Source organism: Acipenser ruthenus, chromosome 8 (genome assembly GCF_902713425.1).
Source record: "Acipenser ruthenus chromosome 8, fAciRut3.2 maternal haplotype, whole genome shotgun sequence".
In the NCBI taxonomy this organism is placed as follows: Eukaryota; Metazoa; Chordata; class Actinopteri; order Acipenseriformes; family Acipenseridae; genus Acipenser; species Acipenser ruthenus.
Genome location: NC_081196.1, coordinates 2,288,746 through 2,309,090, shown reverse-complemented (window position 1 = coordinate 2,309,090; position 20,345 = coordinate 2,288,746). Strand labels below are relative to the sequence as shown.

Sequence of the window (20,345 nt, the reverse complement as noted above, 5' to 3'; positions counted from 1 at the left end):
ATTGTACGTTCAGAAAAAAAAACTATTTTAAGATAGAAGAGCGAGGCGTATAGTAAAAATCCACTCCTCAGGTGTATATGATTAAAGGATAGATGTGTTGTTTTCTTTCTTTCTTGTAAGCACGCTCCCATGCGTGCAGATTTGTTTAAAGTGCAGTTCACATGTGCTGCCACAAGGGGCCACGTTTCGACAGTAATTTGCTCCAATGGAACTGGTTTTCAGTGTGGTTTAATAACATGCACAATATCATCAATGCCTGCGTCAGCTCTTAAAGGCATGGGGTTATTGTCAATCCAGTATGAAACTCAGGCATTGTAGAAGAAGACCATTTTGGTATACATTGAAATCAATTGAAAACACCTATACTTATGTGTATGCTGAAAATTCATTGTGTTTTTGTGTCAGGACCACTTTGTAAACGAGGCTTCTGTCTCAATGGGACTCTCCTAGTTAAATACATTATGAAATGAAGACAATGGCTGGATGCACCAAGAACAAAAAAGTAAAACGTTTACTTAATGCAATATACTGTATGTGTGTGTGTGTGTGTGTGTGTGTGTGTGTGTGTGTGTGTGTGTGCGTGTGTGTGTGTGTGTGTGTGTCAGGGTGTGTGTGTGTGTGTGTCAGGGTGTGTGTGTGTGTGTGTGTGTCAGATTGTGTGTGTGTGTGTGCGTGTGTGTGTGTGTGTGTGTCAGGGTGTGTGTGTGTGTGTGTGTGTGTCACGGTGTGTGTGTGTGTGTGTGTCACGGTGTGTGTGTGTGTGTGTGTGTGTGTGTGTGTGCGTGTGTCAGGGTGTGTGTGTGTGTGTGTGTGTGTCAGATTGTGTGTGTGTGTGTGTGTGTGTGTGTGTGTAATCATACTCTCTGCTCTGAAGGGAGGTGCGCTACATGCGATGATGATGATGAAGGGCAGCAGTGTGGAGTAGTGGTTAGGACTCTGGACTCTTGACCGGAGGGTCGTGGGTTCAATCCCAGGTGGGGGACACTGCTGCTGTACCCTTGAGCAGGTACTTTACCTAGATTGCTCCAGTAAAAACCCAACTGTATAAATGGGTAATTATATGTAAAAATAATGTGATTTCTGTATAATGTGAAATAATGTATAATGTGATATCTTGTTACAATTGTAAGTCACCCTGGATAAGGGCGTCTGCTAAGAAATAAATAATAATGATAAGAGAGGCAGGCTTTGGCTAGGTTATATCAGTGACATGAAGTCAGTGACACATTCTCACCAGTCCAGTGGTAACAACCGTATCGGATGTTGTTGACACAATGTGAGAATATCTATAAAATTAATCAAAACGTCTTCGTCATTGCATTTCGTGTTGGGTTCCCATGAAAGAGCTTCCGGGCTACAGCACAACGCTTTATTTTAAAGAGATGTTTGATGGGGAACCTTTTTAAGACTGGACTTGCTTACTCTCATCTTTCCCAAAGGGTCCTTATGGTGTTAGAATAAACTTTTATTTTACATCAAAGGACCGTTGTTATATAACTGAACAGAGTTCTGGATACCATTATAGAACCATTAGGGGTTCCAGAATTAGACGCTTCATATTTGAAAGTTCTGTTATTCCACTGGTTCTAATGATTCTGTATAGAACGCCCACAGGAACCTTCTAGTATGCTTGTTTTTTAAATGTTCAGAAAGTATAAAATTGTGTGGAAATTGTCGACCACATTTCATGTTTTAATGCGGTCAATATGTAACACGAAAACCCATGTCTTAATAATTGCTGTAATAACTGTATATTTGACCTAAAGACCAGAGTCTCACATTTGATATTTTTAGGAAACCTCATAACAATATTGTTATTAGCAAGTGTTTTCAGAAATAAAAATACAGACACAAAATAATTACCAAACCAGAAACAAACAACTAACACATTTAATGTAAGGGCTTGTAAGTAGTCTGAAGCTGAGGGAACACGAAGCCTCTTGTGGATTGGAACTTGGTTTCAGGAGACTCGGTTTTCAGTCCAAAGTTGCCTCAGAATAGGTCTCCCGGTCTCCTGGAACAGGTTTCAAACACTGTTCCTGAAAAGTGGCAGTGTTCCCTCAGCTTTACTCTGTTTTTGTTTGTATTGCATTTGGTGTTACAATTCGGAATAAATCGCTTATAGAATCTATATAATAATTCGGTTCTATTAGATCATATGATTCCATTTAGAACCCATTACATGGAATACAAGTGTTGTATTGAATAAAACCCCGGGTACCAGGGGAAGACTCTAGAACGCCTCTGTTCTAAAAACAATAGTCATGTTCGTGTGTCAGAAATTGGAACACTTTATAAATGGTAAACGCTTTATCATTAGACACTATCAGCCTGGTTTCCCAAAGGGGCAGAGGGAAAAACAGGGCGCAAAACACCTTTGCGACTCCAGACAAGTTGCAAACTGTATTTTCAAAAGTCGTAGAAGTCAGTGCAGGCGCAATGGAATTGTAGGCTTTGCACTTTTTTGAAAACACACTCGCAATACAGCTTGTTAAGCAATTGAAATGCATAATTGGTTCTATTTTGCAAATAACGCTTTATTTTAAAACAGTGCAAAACACCAAAATAGCGCTGACAGGGCTACTGAGCTGTGATAACTGTGACCGCTGACAGGACGACTGAGCTGTGATCTACAAAGGAGGATATCCAAGCGCCTCCGATTCTCCGACTGCATCACGAGAGGGAAGGGACGAGGAAAACACGACCCTGCCGTAAACCCAGAATAGTTCGTCCCCGTCAGACATTTCCAGATCTAACTCTACAACCAGTTATGCGTAGATACAGATCGGATATAGGCGCTATAACAGAGCTGTGTGATCTGCTTAAGCTTGATTTAGAATCACAAACAGCCCGCAGTCACGCTATGCCTGTACCTGTAAAGGTTACAGTAGCCCTTCATTTCCATGCAACAGGTGCCATCCAGACAACAGCTGGGGACAGATCAGCAGGCATCTGACAGTCTTCCATGTCAAAGATATTCACTGATGTCGCACTTTTCCGTGGGGCAAGGGTGTACACCATTTCCAATTGGGGATGTGGAACAAAATAGAACCCAACACAAATATTATCAGTTATCTGGCTTCCCAAACGTGCTCGGTGTACTAGATTGCACACATGTTGCAATATCCCCACATTCAAGGAATGAAGACATCATCATTCTTTAACTGTGCAAGTTTAATGTGAACAGCGCTTTGTTTAGAAAATTCGAACAGGGGTTTATAAGTGGAGGCTGGCTAATGTTAGAATATATCAAACACATAATTAACATATGACCATTCGAAAACACATGTAACAAACGCACATTAATGTTTAACATTTTTATTATGATTTTTCACAAACATACAGAAACATTCAGAGATTGCATGTAAAGAATATGAATATTGATATTGCATCAGAGAATACATTGTGATATTGAAATAAATTAAGGATTGTTTTATTTTCTATAGGCACACTGTATTATTATTATTATTATTATTATTATTATTATTATTATTATTATTATTATTATTATTATTATTATTATTATTTAGCAGTGGCTCCTGAGCTTTTGTCGAAAAGAACATTTTGATGTGCTAAAATATCATCGAGCAAAAGCTCAACTTGGGTGCTAAGAATGTATTTTCCTTTCTTTTTTCCAATTATTGCGACTACATGTGCGCTGCCTCGTTGTTTTCCAGTTGAATGGAAGTCCAGACTATTGCAATGTGACTAATTGGCTTGTTAGTGAACCTGAAAATCAATTGTCGTTTCAATTAAAGCAGTCGTAAGCAGGAGTCGCAAAGGGCGTTGCGAGTCGGAGAAATTAACCTGCCCCTGTTGAAAATCGAGTCGTATAATTAGGTAGCAAAAAAACTCACAGTGCAAATGCATTGAGAGCTCGATATTCTCTGTAGAACTGCGCCTTCTGAAAATCAGGCTGTATATAGCATTCCTCATGTAGTCACAAAGTCTACAGGACTCTCTAACTACGTGCATAAACCTTCATAACTACCCTGGAAAGCGATGTAGCATGCATGCAAGTATTCACAACATGCTGTCATTACCTTTGTTACAAACCAAATGTAGTGTAATTGATAATTCAGCATTTCAAGTGCACGTCTGAACTCGTAGCCATCAGCACTTCTAGTGCATTTAACCAGATCTGTAGAGATGAATTTAAAGAATTATACTGGCAGGTTAGGAATCGATCAAATAAAATGATGTTGATATGAAATGAATCCCCACATTTCTTTATTACAATCACTTAGTACTGCAATGTGATGAGAGATCCACACAGTAACTCATATACATCCCTAGTATTATACACACAGTTACGCGATACATAAACACGTGACTGATGAGTGAAACAGACACAGACAGTAAGGCTTGTTGTATATTCCTGTACAGTTATAATAACTCACTGGTTTTAAAGGTTGTAAAGGGTGTGCAATGCACAATCAGCAACATTGTTTAAAAAAACTACCAGGAATCATGTTATACTTCGTGATTCACAACGTTTGAAAATAAATACACATTTCCTCAATTCACAGTGTTTTTTAAACAACAAATACTACAAAGGCAATTGCATTATTATTATTATTATTATTATTATTATTATTATTATTATTATTATTATTATTATTATTATTATTATTATTATTATTATACTTTATAATGCAGGTGATATTTCAGCCTCCTTGGATTATATATATATAAATTTGGATGTACATAAGACGTTTCGGGAAATAAATCCATACTTCAGCTGTGAAGCAAGAAAAGTAATCACGCCATTATATATCGTTCTACAGTAACCTTGGCAGTCTCTAAATCCAGTAATCCACATTAATGCGCGTAATAGTAATAATACTCATAATAATGATGATAATTCATTGTTTTCTAGTGCAAAAGTATCAAAGCCTCACTGCTATGTTTCTTTGGTAAACGCACGTTAGAACGCAGTCTTCTCCACCATGCAGAAAGCCGACGGTAAAAACACAGGGAAAGGCGGCGGCGTTGACCGCGTGGGGGGAACCAGTCCAAAGAAACTAGGAGATCCTCGGGAACCAGAACACAAAGCAAGCACTTTTCTGGGAAGTTTGTCCTTCTAAAAGCTCCCTGAACATCATCCCCTCCAATAAAAATGCTTCATTTACTTTCCGTTTCTGAGGATTACGTTTAATTCTGAAAGGGGTGTTAATGTTACCACACGGGTTCCGCTTTGACTGAATCTCGCCGTGTCTTTTTCAGCACTCTTCCGGGTACAGTAATATAATACATGTTTGATTTCCAGCTGTCCACCGTGATTATCATCATGCTGGGGTTCTTAACGCGGACCCCTGGGTGATGCTGGTCTGCGGAGAAGAAGCGACGCTGGCGGTGACCAATTCCCTGGTCTGCAGAGTCGAAGCGCCACAGGGCTCGTCCTTCAAATCCCCGGAGGAGACGGAGGAGTCCTGCTCTGGGTCACCGTTCCTCGTCCTCTTTTTGTCTTCTTCTTTTTTCCATTTCATCCTCCGGTTCTGGAACCAGATCTTTATGTGTCTCTCGGTCAGGTTGAGCATCACCGCCAGTTCCACTCTCCGTGGTCGGGATATGTATTTGTTGAAGAGAAACTCTTTCTCTAATTCTAGAAGCTGGGCTCTCGTGTACGCGGTTCTTGTGCGCTTGTTTTCCTCCTGCTCCGCCATGTACGACCCACCTGTGGAAAACACAGACAGCAGAGCTTTGAAATGAAATAAAGCATTCAAATCAGGGTTCACATTCGTTAGATTAACAACCATTTCTAATATGTATGTATTTGATGTGGCTTAGGCTCTATTCATACGGCTTCTATTCACACTGCTTGGGCAGCAGTGTGGAGTAGTGGTTAGGGTTCAATCCCCGGTGGGGACACTGCTGCTGTACCCTTGAGCAAGGTACTTCACCTAGATTGCTCCAGTAAAAACCCAACTGTATAAATGGGTAATTGTATGTAAAAAATAATGTGATATCTTGTAATAATTGTAAGTCGCCCTGGATAAGGGTGTCTGCTAAGAAATAAATAATAATAATAATAATAATGACAGCACAGGAGGCTCAGCTTGCATATATAGTATTACCAAGAATGTAAGGGAGAGGGAGGAAGAAATCCATACCAAAGTAGTATATTTAATCGATTCGTGTAAACTACAATACTTTGGCAGAACTATACAATAATTATCATAGGATTTCAATAAAGGTTAGTGTAAAAACACAAGTGAGTACATTAGAAAATGCACGAACGAGAAGAGGTCACTAATGCTCACCCGGTAATGTATGCACTGGATGTATTGGTGTCGCCCTGCATATATAGATGGGACTGGAATGTAACTGGATTTTCCTGGAGCAGCCATCATTGGGAAGACCACAGCAATTATTTACGTGTATTGGTTCGGATTTGAGATTCCCCAGTAAGTATTTTTAACATTGTGGAAAAACACATAAAAACTGATTACGCGTGCAATAGTGTGAATATAGGTCATGGACGCCAAAACAGGAAATAGCTACAATCAAAACTCTTTCATCTCAATACAAACAAAACAAACCAAATCCAATAATGAAATGTATGTAAATTATTATTATTATTATTATTATTATTATTATTATTATTATTATTATTATTATTATTATTAATAATAATAATAATAATAATAATAATAATAATAATAATAATAATAATAATAATAATAATAATAATAATAATAATAACAGTATTGCATAATTCCAGGAGAATGCCACATCTTTCACGTCTTAAATCCAATTAATAGTGCAATCACGGACTGTAGATCAAGTGCTGTAAGAATCAAACACAAACGTTATTCCACAGATTATAAACGCTTCTTTGTATTTCTATTTATATCTAAATAGAAACTATAACATGGCAATAACATATCGAAGGAGAATGATACCATATCGATTGGCAGGTTAGAATGCATTTGACAAAAGCCCTTAATTGAACCCACAACCCATACTGTAAATAAAGTGTTTACGAATTAAATAGCAATTCTAGGGGTTTTGTTCGTATTTTGTACAGCCTGATGAGCTGTGTCTTGGTAAAGATTTGTTTTCTGTGTATCTCAAATACAGCCTATTGCCTTTATGATCTGTTCCATTCCATTTCTGTTTAGTTGTTGAACATTTGGTTCTCCGGCGCAGTAAATGTCTCTTGTGTCAAACCTCCGGAGAGAGGATATTTCGCGTGAGACAAAAATCGAATATCCATGACGTGTAAACTGCGTCATTTCTAGTTATTGACAGGTTCAATTCGCATAGAAGACACAGCTCAGTAGGCCCGGGAGCACAGACAGGTAGCATCGCGATAGCGAGTTTTAGATCATGAAAGCTGAATTGTATTAGTCATGTGTTAGGCTAATCTTATCGGTTACTCTCACTCTCAGTAAATATAGGGATATCGCCACAGCAGCGTCGTTTCACACGGGCGCAACGGTTTGAAAGCAGAATTAAAACCTGCTGTGTATTTAAAACGGGTTTTACCAAAAATATCGCCCTACAGAAGTCTGCCAGAGGCTGGTCTCAACTTCCAAAGACTACATTACTCTTTCTTTATAATTATAAAATTATATATCAACACAGCGGGCATTTAATTTAAGGCAGTTTGTTTTAATCTTTTGAAAACATTGAATAATTTAGTATCTTGGATTAATGCTTGGTCTAGGTAAGAGCGGCTAAGATCAATAGCAATCCAGACTGGTTAATACTGTAATATACAGAGAGCGTTCAGAAGTTCAACGTATACGTGTATCTATCACACGCGTTTCGAAGTAGCTGAGTACTGTGCATTATACCGGTGTCGTGACCGCTGTATTTACACTGCACTCCCGCGCATGGATAGGCTGCTGCAGTCGATTGAAGGGCTTAAAACGGCACTGGTAAAGCACTCGATTTCCTTGAGAGACACATTCACTAACAGTTAGCACTGGGACAAGCTTGCACCCGTAAAATGAGCTTTAAATGCAAAAGTCCATACCGGCGTCAATATGACAAAAACAAAAACAGACATCGCTTTGAGTTATTTTGCATACAAATGCAACAAATTCATTTTATTGAATTGTCTAACATTTTTTAATAATAATAATAATAATCATTATTTTGCGTTTTAGATTCTGCAGCCTCGGGTTCTCCCGGCTGGGTCGCACAGCCCGGTCTGCTCGAGGAGCAGTTCCACGCGGTGAGACGTGGCGGAGCCACGCAGGCAGCTCGGACAAAAGTTCTGTATCACCTACACTTTTTTTTTTTTTTGGATTGAGACAAAAAAAAAGATTCTTTAGATGTTTTATTTAACAAATAAACTACAGAACGATACTTATACTAATAGTAGTATTTCATGTTGGATTTCGAAATGTCATTTTTTAAAATTGCTGTCAGTTTTTCGTTAATTATGGAAAACTACAAAGCGGTATGTAATTCAATATGTTAACATAGCATTATTCAGCAGGTTTCACATGACTCTATATAGGGAGATACAAACATTTTGGCCATAGCTGTAGTGCTAATTCACAGTATTCTAGGTAAATTACAACTGTACATGTAACACTGGCAAAATGCAACACGCGTAGCCTCGACTTACGATGGTTTGTACTGTATAGCGACATGTCTATATATTTGACCTATAATATTAATGTTGTAGTTTATTACATATGATATAAGTACCGCTTGGAACTTTCTGCCTGTATGAAAAATCATCCCAACAATGCACAAACAGCATCCCCAAATCACTGCCAGCCGATGAGAGAACAGAACCGGAACTACACGCCTACGCGGCGCCATATCCTCATCGAACAAGCTGACCGAGTCCCAGTCTGTCCAAGTCTGTCCGCCTCACGGAATGCAGCCTTAAGTAAGGGAGGGCAGAAACCCAGTATTAAAACGACATGCTGCTCTGGTATATTCATTTAAATGTGTTCACAGAATGATGTTTTGGCTTATGGGTTGTAATGTATTTGCACTGTGGGTTAAGATGCAGAGATGTGTGTGTGTGTGTGTGTGTGTTTATAGAAATGTTTTCATATAACTTTTGTACTTCATAACATTAATTTAAAAACCCAATTGATACCTATATGATTATACGTTTTGTGACTAATTTGAAGCTATTAATATGTTTAAATATGAACTAAATCTAGTTATTAATCACATTGATTAATCTTGTTACATCATTGATTATTAAAATGTTTGGATATCGATTACTGTCTTGTTCGCGTCTTAAAATAACGTTAATATGGTTTGTTGGAAAATAAAAAGGCTCCTTTTTTGACCGGTTCGGATTTTGCTGCCGATGTATTTATTTTCAAAAGGTTTTCTTTAGGTTGCGCTGTATTGCACCAGGGCCCAGTAAGTCCTAGCGTCGGCACTGATTTACAGAAACTTTAATCAATTTTAGCGCCATATTAAAAAAATGAAAGAGGTCAGTGGAAAAGATCAAGAGGGAATGCAATCACTTCTCAGCACAGTTCTCAAATTATTTTGAAATAGAACCCTGGACTGTTCAAAGACGTTTTGTGTTCTAGAATCCCTCAGTCTAGTTTAGCATGTTATTTCGTCATGTGCTCAAGGCGGGCATCGTTCCAACATAGACTTGTTACACTATTAAAATGCATTCGTTTATTTACGCATATAAAATGTATTGCTGTGTGTTGCTATTATTTCACATTTTCGCAGCTGTTAATACGATGCTTGTATTATTTTGTTTAGGGATATTAGCGCTTTATACACACAAAAATGACAAACAGGATGTGTATTCATATCGAATAATCTATTACATTTGCATTGTAGTTAACGAATTCGTCAAACACGACTTGACAGCCTGCAGTTACTTAACAAACTATCCTCTTATCAAGCGAACTGTCGAAATATTCACAAGCTGCTCCACTACCTGGGGAAACAGGTGTCCAAACCGTGCCATGCTTTAGAGAGGACGAATACAATCACACCGAGTATATCACAACACCCTCTACCATGTATCGCAGGAGTTATTCTCGAAAATTAAAGGCATTCACATTGGCTTGAATATGGCTCACATTGGCTTGAACACTGGAAGGAGAAGAAAAATAATATCCATATAACTATGGCATTATGTTTGTTGTGACACCTTATGCACAATAAACAGTAGAATACAAACTCATTTAATTTTTTTTTTTTTTACAAAAGCACCACATTGAACCGCAGTGCCCCATACAGAACCCTACATATGGTTCGAAGAGTTCCATATAGAACGCCCGCAGGAACCCTCTTTTGGAATCCACGCGCTCCACAGTACTCAATAATGGAAATGATTTTGAATAACGAGGAAGGACTAGAAGTGTTTCACGATATTTATTTCACACCTTTTTCTTAATAAATGGCAGCACATCCACATGAATCAGTAAATCAGTAAATTAAAACTGTTAATTGATGATTGGCCTTTACCGAAACTATTAGCCCTACCGAGAAAAGTATTTTGTCATTCTAAACTATATATAGGCCTGTAGTATTGAAAAGTGTCCTTCGTAAAACGCGGTTTAGCTTGCTTTATATTTTTAAGACGATCTTATTTGTTGCATTTAACCCAAAATAATTTGCATTCATATATTCCAAATATATGAAAAAATCTGTTTTCTTGAAAAATGTACATTTTAATTTAAATGCAGTTTACAGAATTCTTCCAATCTTTGACAAGCATTTCATTCATGAAGACATACCTGTGTCTTGTTGTACTGCAACACATCTTTCAATAGTTATGTTTTCTCTTTATGTAAAGAAAGCAGTGTTGTTTCTACAGATGGTAAAAATCTAGAATATAATGATTTGCTTCAACTCGCCTCCCAGTTTGTCAGCGCCTACCTCCTCAAGACAGTGTAAAAGCATACAATCACGACTAAATAAAATGGTGGCAGCAGCGGACAAACCAATGGGTTTTGCGAATTTGCGCTTCTGACGATTAATTGCTACAGCACAGAAGGCGACAGAAACCACAGACCCCACAGCACCTCAGGCTGGAATCCGGTTTGTTCTACTCTGCAATATATTTTCCCTGAGATGTAACCTTTGTTGCCAGCAACCAGGTGCTTCTCTTCCAACCAGCCTGTTCTCTGTGAGCAGCAGGTAATGTGAAGAAAAATCCCTTTCTCCAAGACAACGTATTGTGGAGTTAAACATGGTTTACTTGAAATATTTATATTGAGATGATATGCTGCATACAAGGAGAGGAACAGACACCCTTGGCCCTACATACAGACCCATTCTGTTTCTAAACTGCTCTATAACATACCCCAAGAATAAGCAATGCAATAAATGAAATACTTTCAATATTATATTATATTGTTATCCCACATACAAAAAGTGCCAGATCTAAATACAGCTGCCCTCAAACATCTAAACCTGATACATCAAGATTTTGCCATCATTTCCACCATGTATTTAATGATTTTAAAAGATACTTTCCAGCTAGATACCATTTTAATATATTATATATTAGATAGATAGATAGATAGATAGATAGATAGATAGATAGATAGATAGATAGATAGATAGATAGAGTTCCATGATAAACACTTGATTAAATGCATTTTGCAACTGACTGAACATATATATATATATATATATATATATATATATATATATATATATATATATATATATATATATATATATATATATATATACACACATATATATATATACACACATATATATATATATATATATAACTGTAGCGGCGTTAGTGAAAGTGCTCAATAAGCAGAACAACATTAGGTTATAAACGTATATATTACAGCGCTATTGAAACCTGAATAATAATAATAATAATAATAATAATAATAATAATAATAATAATAATAATAATAATAATAATAATAATAATAATAATAATAATGTTTGTTTATAACGTTACCAGTAATAATGTTTATTTGTACTTATACACTGGGCATATCATGTGTGTGTGTGTGTGTGCGTGCGTGCGTGCGTGTGTGTGCGTGCGTATGTGTATGTGCGTGCGTGTGTGTGTCTGTGTATGTGTGTGCGTCAGTGTGTGTGCGCACGTGTGTGTGTGTCAGTGTTTGTGTGTGTGTGTGTCAGTGTCAGTGTGTGTGCGCGTGTGTGTGTGTGTCAGTGTGTGTGTGTATGTGCGTGCTCCTGCTTCGTTTTCTAGCAGACGGCGTTGCAGTAGAGCAGGTTGCTGATTTTTCGCCGTGCAGATCCTTGTTTTCAATCACGCGTGCCTTGCTGCTGCTCCTTATTATCGATTACAACATATCATTAAATTACACATCCAAAATGGAATGCCTCATCTAACAAGTTCATGCTTTTTGTTCGGGGGTATTTCAAATACCCGTAAGTGTACTGCACATACATTGCATGTTCCGGCGCTCTGCTTAGCGACTCCATGTTTAAAACGTGTCGGGTACAGCTACACTGTAAGGGGAATTGAGCTTTTAGATATATCTAAGGGGCCATGTATCCTACATGTTGAAATTGGGTTTCTAATGTCGTTTCCTCGGACAGTAGCCATTTCACATTGAAAACAGTTCAGATACACCATTGCTTGTAGGCCTTTCGATCTTCTAGAAAGCACTGTACGATATAGTGGGGTCAACATATACTGTTAAATACTGTACTAATGACTGATTGACTTTCAGCAGGCTACAGCAGATTATAACAACTGGCTTGTTTTTTGGGGAACTGCAGTGGACCCAGAACCCACTGTGGTAGCATATATATATATATATATATATATATATATATATATATATATATATATATATATATATATATATATATATATACACACACACACACACACACTAGGCCTACGCATTTCTACATGCAGCCTTGAATTGAATTATAAGAATTATACTACTCGTTTGCAGCTACCAACAACAGCAGCAACAGCAGCAGCAGCAGCAGTAGTCGTAGTAGTAGTAGCAGTAGTCCTAATATAGTTATTTATGGATATATATTTATGGGTCTATTGTAATTTAAAAGGCAATATAACGGAGCGTTAGGTATCTGACAGAATAACAGAATTGTACAGTATAAAACTTCCTGGAAACGAGTACACTACAGTATGGAACAGTAATATAATTGAACAAAAATGCGTTTTGATAGTTTTATACTTTGCGCGCCATTCAAAACACAATGCAATAGTTGTCTAGAAAACGCACAGAAATAACTGAGGTGACGTTTGTGTAGCTTCGTGTTAAAAGCTTGAATTTATGCATTTTGCAACTGACTGAACATAAGTGTTAATAAAATATTTATTAGAGGCGTTTGTAAAAGAGTGGAATATGCAACACAGGATTAGGAAGTAAACCGATAGACTATAATAGAGTGCTATTGAAACCTGAATGCTACTACTGCTACTGCTACTGCTACTGCTAGTGCTACTGCTACTGCTACTACTACTACTAATAATAATAATAATAGTTTGCTAACCCTACCATCTATTATTTTAAAATGGTAAGTTGAACTCATGTTTAAAACTTTGAACACCCAAAGTTTCACTCTCACTGTGATATCCTTTACCTGGCCATTGTCCTTTCCAGGTGTGGGCGTGCGATTTCGTGGATTTCATCCAGGGGAACGGCAGCTGGACCCTGCTGCGCTCATCGAGTAGTGCCATCTCCGCCATGTCCCCGAATCCCATCACCTGCTGGTGGGTAAGGTGGTGATGCTGAGACGCGTGGTGATGAAGGTGGGAGACGCCGGGGTCCTCGGGAATTAGCGGTATTTCATAAGCAGAAATGTCCGGAGGGCTGCCCTGCTCTACACCACCCAGGGCCGGTGTGGAGAAAGAAGCCAGTTGCTGCCGCCCCATGTACAGACACTGCGGTGGGCTGTGGTTATAGTCCTGGCTCTGCGTTCTCTGAAAAGCGCACGAATCCTTGTAAAGCTGAGCGGAGGCATAATAGTGCTGTTCACTGTTCATGACTGGAGGGGTCTGGCTCAGAGGGCAACATAAAAACTACCCAAGCTCTGAGAGTAATGCTGAGTGTACTTGCCAAGACTACCTGGATTGTAGTTTGTGCAGGTCTAGCAATGGGTTCGCGTAGGCGTGTCTACACAATCACGTGACCCAAAGGTCGACAACCTATAGGTTTGCCTTTTCAAAGATAAAATCACAAGGCAAACTTCACGCGGTTGACTGTGTTTTTGTTCCACTTTGTGCAGATTGATAATAATGGAAAATTGTCCGGGTGCCAATCAATTCCTTTGGCAAACCCTAACGTTCACACGTGGGGTATTAAGCTACACCTATCATGTGTCAAAAAGGGTTAATTCAAGGCTAACGCAGGAGGGGAGGCAGGGGTTCTGGTGAGAGCGTATCGCTCCAGAAATCCTTTAGTTAAAAACTTTAATCTCGGATACCAGACACCAGCCTTGCTCTGTCAGTTGTACTATTGACATTCTTATCAACTCTTTATTCACAAAGGCCTAGGACCACTGATTACAAATAAACACAAACATAAAGTAAAAAAGGCTGATTCTACTCCCAGATAGATAGGCTTCTGTTTTCCACAAGCACGCAATACAAGTACTACTTAGTATTCCATTGTTGTTAAACACATGGAAACATATTTAAACTTTTAAGCACCAAGTTTCGGAGTTTTATTCATTGCTCTGTTTGTTTTTGCAGTTTCGCCCACGTTAAAAGCTCAAGAAAGACAAACACATACCTTTTTGAAAAACGTAGTGAATATTCTTTAAACACTATTGCCACGGCAGTTTCCAGAAAAATAAACCCTAAAGGTCTTGCTTGGTTTGAATCACTGGCGTTTTGTATACAGGGTGGGTCTGTGTCATTTGCATGGGTTATATTATTACCCTCAGACACAGCATCTAAAACCCTAACATTATTGTAACTAACACAACACACTTTCCTTTATTGAGACCTGTGGGAAATGAACCTGCGTCTCATATGAGTCGCGAAAAGTGAAATGTCTCAGGATTCGCAGTTTTGAAATATTTACCTTTCATGCAGGCAATTGCACCATTTACCCTGATTGGTAAATATCAGGCCGCTATCAATACAGCGACCGATAGTGAACGCATCGATTTCCCAAGGGTGTATTCTCTCGAATTCTCACCAGCATGGATGAAATATGTGTTGACCTTTAGCGATAACCAGCCAGAAGTTGGAGGTGGTTGACTAGGTGACGAGGATATGAGGAGGCGGGGAGCTACCGCAAAGGACAAAGATCCTTTTACCTGCGCTCGCTGAGGCTTTCTCACTGAAGCAGGGCTGTTTGCTTTGCACTCTGGGGCTAATTGTACATTTCTGCAAATTTGTACCATTAAAATGCTTCATTTAATCCCATTTAGGTTTTCTAGGTCGGTGCCAAAAAAAAAAGAAAAAAAAGAAAAAGCAACGCTCTAATGAGGACGTAGTATGCTGTTCTCGTTTTATTCAAAAGTCTTCGAGTTTGGATGGAAATTATTGTATAAGGGTAAATCGGGAATAGGATTACTCAAACCACTAATTTATTGAATCTAGTTCGATTTATGTCAAGACTAATAAAAAAACGTCGTTTCTCAGAGCGTGTTTGTAATATGAATAACAAATAAATACCGGGCTTTTTAAATTAGTTTTAGATCACAGTAGTGCTTCGTTGGATGGCATATATTATTTTTTAATGTTACCAATGAAATATAAAATATTCCTCGAATCAACACGTGAAGGTCAATGTTTTTCCTGCAGTTTGCATAAATCCCAGCCCTTCAATCCCATTAAGGTTTCGATGTGCTTCCGCTATGATTCCATTGCCCTTACCCGCATCATGAACCGGAGCGCTGGGCATCTTTACTCTGTGTAATCCATTAGGCAATTACTTTCTCGAGCCATTTAACTGCGTCTCTTATGGATAAATCAACACACAGGGCTGTAAACCAATTACAGCTTCGGCTGTGAAAAAGTATTTTATTATCGTGAATTACTGATAGAGCAGTCCTACTTAACGAGAAAACTGCAAGTAAGCGAGACAGAGGCCTCTTAGACGCCCCAAAAAACACGCAGCAAGTACAGCGTGTTGCTCCCTTCCATTGCTATTCAAAATGATTTTATATCAGAGATTTTGAACGTTAAATCTCATACTACGAATAATAATAATAATAATAATCTGTCAAGCCTTGTTAAGATTAAATATGTTTTAGATATGAGGAAACATTCATTTTGCATTTAAACATGAAATAACAGCCTACCCTTTTCAACCCTTGGCCTGTGTTTTTATTTTAAGACTCAATACGCCTGAGAGGAATACAATCCTTGTTGTATAGAATATATAAATAAAAAGAAAAACAAGTATTTGCAATATATTATTGTTCTAAGTTGCTTCTTATTAAAACGTTTGAATTCCGTAGAAATGATAAAGTACAAAACTGAATTCAGCTTGCTTAAAACGTTGCAATTGTACAGTATAATCATATAAAACTGAAGGTTACAGTTACTCAAGTTCCACACATAACACACAGAACTGCTCCGGGGGGTTAAAATGCATTCCACTTAATTTTTTTTATTTTTTATTTTTTTTAATCAAACGTGGTTCTTCATTTAATATACTTACAGAAAAAGTACACAACAAGTAATTTCCGTTTAACGATGTATTTGATCACGCCAATCGTATTTGCATGAGAGGTTTAAAAAGATAATTCAACGAATCTTTCAATCAGGATACGGCATAATGGAGCCCCTATGGTGGCAATAAAGCACAAGCTAATGTATTCCACTCAACTTGGTCCATTTGATGTCGCTTAATGGTATTTATATTTGTCAATTGTTTTAAAATTAAGGGAACGGTTTGCAGCAAATGCATTTACACGGTACAGAGCCCATCCATTCGAAACGCACATGCGATTAAACAAGGGCTTCTTAAAAGCAAAGGCTAAATCCGCTTTATCGCTAACCCGATTTTAACGAGCGCGTGCTAAGAGCAACCATATTCGTGCAGTTTGTAATATTTAAGGATGTGATTTGTTGCCTTTGTTCTAGGAAGGAAGTAATTAAGGCTTTTTCCCAACTTAATTGCACGATAGACGCAGGTTGCATTGTGCATGTTTTATAGTTATTCGCTGTTTTGCACTGCAGGAGGAAGGCTCAGTACGAACACATATACCTGTGTATATAGTGCACATTTATGCACATTTATTAGAAAACATATTATATATATACCTCTGGGTGTGAGAATTTACATTTTCGGTCAGTAATCATAAAAACAATAGTCAGTCATGTGTGAAAATGTTAGACCACTTTATGCTTTAATAAGGCATCGAAACGCCTTCTAGAAAGTCTCCTGCATTTTACCATAGTGGCTGTTTTCCTGTTCACTTACTATTTTAAATTAATTGCAGCTGTGGCCTATTAAATTCATCAATGAAATCAGACAATCGTTAATTTACCTGTTTTGACAATTTTCCGAGTTGTTCAGTTACACAGTGGTTCGATTTCATGCGCAAAAAATCTAAACCAGAAGCAATTGGGTGTTTCAATACATGTGCACGCGACTGTATACTGTCCAGAAGTGGGACTGATTACAGTCCTGTCAACCTTTAGATCCCAAACAACGCGTTTAAACTTCAGATGACATCTATAGCTATTGAGAACATTAGACTGCTGGCATTCCTGTGACCTCCAAATTCAGTAAGTGCAATAATAGCAATGGACACAGTCAAATAATGTTTCTTTACTCTAAAATCTAAGCAAACAAATTGCTGATTTTTAACTGCATTTTTTTCTTCTCTTTACTTAGTATTATTACATTAGAAAAACAGTACAACGTTTTTCTATCCATTAGCATGACCCAACAACGTTATATACTTCGCGGTTTCTATCAGATAAAAAGCACGTTACATTATTCAATGAGATCAACGTATTATCACGCAACAGACATATTTAAATATGGTTCTTCGTATTATTATTATTATTATTATTATTATTATTATTATTATTATTATTATTATTATTATTATTATTATTGTGCATTTAGTGTTTCAGTATTGTTTTCTTATATAAATCAGTTTGTAATTGAATTAACATTTGAGAATACAACACATACATTTTCATGCAGTAATCCAAGTTTCTCTTGGCGCGTATACATACATAACACAGATATGTTGCCGAGAAACTTTTCTGTTTTTGGTATAATTTCCTTTTACAATTAAAAAAACATACACAAAACCAACAACATTATAATCCATATAATGGACCAGAAACGTAAAGAGTAGCCATATGATTTGATATCCTAGTCTTTCGTCTTTCTGTTCACTTTCATACATTGCAATTATACCTGAAATAGTAACGCGAGTCTGTGTAATTAGTTTAGAATTATGCCAATTTTCTCTTTCTCTGGAAAGAACATGACTTTCAGATCAGCACATGCAAAAGCAGGCGCCCTAAACATTTAAGGACTATAAATACTTTTTATGGACTGTTTCTAAGCATCTATTGTATTACACAGTGCTTTTAAATATAAAGTACATTTCTCAATTTTGTTATAAACTGTAAAGATTCCTGAAAATAGTCTCAAAAATGTTTTATTATTATTATTATTATTATTATTATTATTATTATTATTATTATTATTATTATTATTATTATTATTAGCGCTGCTAGCCTAACGTACAGTGTGAGGAGCACATTTAACACATTTTACAGTTATAAAGTTTTCCCCAGCTGATGTCAACAGAGATAATAGAAAGTAAAAACGTACAGTCAAACCTGCTCATGCGACCACCTTTATTTAGCGACCACCTGGTATAAGTGACCACTTTAAATTCCTCCCAATGATATGTGTGCTTTTATTCAACTGTACCTGTCTAACGCGACCAGCGACCACCATTCTCTTACCCAGCAAAGCACTCAAACCTGTATTATAGCACCCTTACACAGGGCTTGCATTCATTACTTTCACAGAATAATTCGTTTTGTAAATGCATTATCTAAATGAATGTTTTTAAATTACATACAGTAGTTTATAGTGAGGCACTAAAATCAAAGAAAAAAAAAAAATCAAAACATTCAATATTTATAGCAACATAACATGCTCCAGAAGTGTGGGTTTGAAATATGAAGTTTAGTTTTTGGTGTTAAGGTTTCCATTTAGGATTTAAGGTATTGGCATGGTTTTAGCTGCCCCTGTATCAATTAAACTATACATAATGCACATACTGTAGCCATAAATCTGAAAAGATCCCTTGTTTACAAATGTAAAGAACTTTATCAAAGCAACACAACGCCGTGCGCGACCTAGCAGAGTGTATAATCAGGTGTTTAATAACCAAACATAAACCCATTGTCGCATTTATATACTTTACACTTCAATGTGTTTCTTTCACACGATAATCTGTTTGACGATTATATATTTATTTATTTCTTAGCAGACGCCCTTATCCAGGGCGACTTACAATTGTTACAAGATATCACATTATACATTATTTCACATTATTTTTACATACAATTACCCATTTACACAGTTGGGTTTTTACTGGAGCAATCTAGGTAAAGTACCTTGCTCAAGGGTACAACAGCAGTGTCCCCCCACTGGGGATTGAACCCACAACCCTCCGGTCAAGAGTCCGGAGCCCGAACCACTACTCCACACTGCTGGATTAAACCAGTAACGTGTAGTTCTTAAACACTCGGTTTGTAGTGCTGCTGACCGCCTTAAATAACAAACCGATGACCTAGCAATGTGCGCAGGGCTGTTGACTACTAACTACACTGTCTGAACGCTTACCGTGCAATGTCCATTGCATTTGAAGGGGGTCTTCAGTATTGTGGTTCTTCCTTACGGTCGGGAAGATGGGTCGTTTAAAAATAAATGCATGCTTATTACACCGACAGCAACCCCAGCTATAAAAACCAGAGCCGGGTCCAGGGGAATGATATTCTGTTTACATACAATCTGCCATTAACTGAAGTATTCTATACTAAACACTACAATACTGCAGGGTCGTAACTACTATGTTTTCTATGATTTACTGCACAGAATATATTGCTGCAAAATGCATTGTTTCTATGCGGTAAATGCAGCAGGTGATGGCATATTCTGCAGGGTTTACCGCGGTTACTAGCTATAATTTACAGCAGTATACTGCTATAAACGGCTATGAATGGCAGTTTACTAATTCTGTTTTGGTTATAGTGTGCTGAAATGTTACTGAACATAAATTCAAATATTCTTATCTCGTCTTAGCTTCCTTATGTGGTCCATAAGCTGTCGTATTTTGGGGTCAAGTAAATCTAATAATAATAAAAAGAATATCGACCTTACATGGTGGTCTTCATAATTGTAAGAGACACCAGTAAGTAACCGCCGCAGATTGAGCGGGTGTTTTGTATTGCCATGTTTGAACAGTGCTTT

The 20,345-nt window shown here is 37.5% G+C and overlaps 1 protein-coding gene across 1 annotated transcript; it reads right to left on the bottom strand.

The window, feature by feature from the left end:
* Window positions 1–3,370: 3,370 nt before the first annotated feature.
* Window positions 3,371–14,002, bottom strand: LOC131737853 (pancreas/duodenum homeobox protein 1-like). The gene is made up of 2 exons (XM_059029637.1): window positions 13,516–14,002; window positions 3,371–5,677 (listed from the first exon to the last, which is right to left on the bottom strand). The coding sequence occupies exons 1-2, from the start codon at window positions 13,916–13,918 to the stop codon at window positions 5,289–5,291; spliced, it is 792 nt and encodes a 263-aa protein (XP_058885620.1). The 5' UTR covers window positions 13,919–14,002; the 3' UTR covers window positions 3,371–5,288.
* Window positions 14,003–20,345: the final 6,343 nt, after the last annotated feature.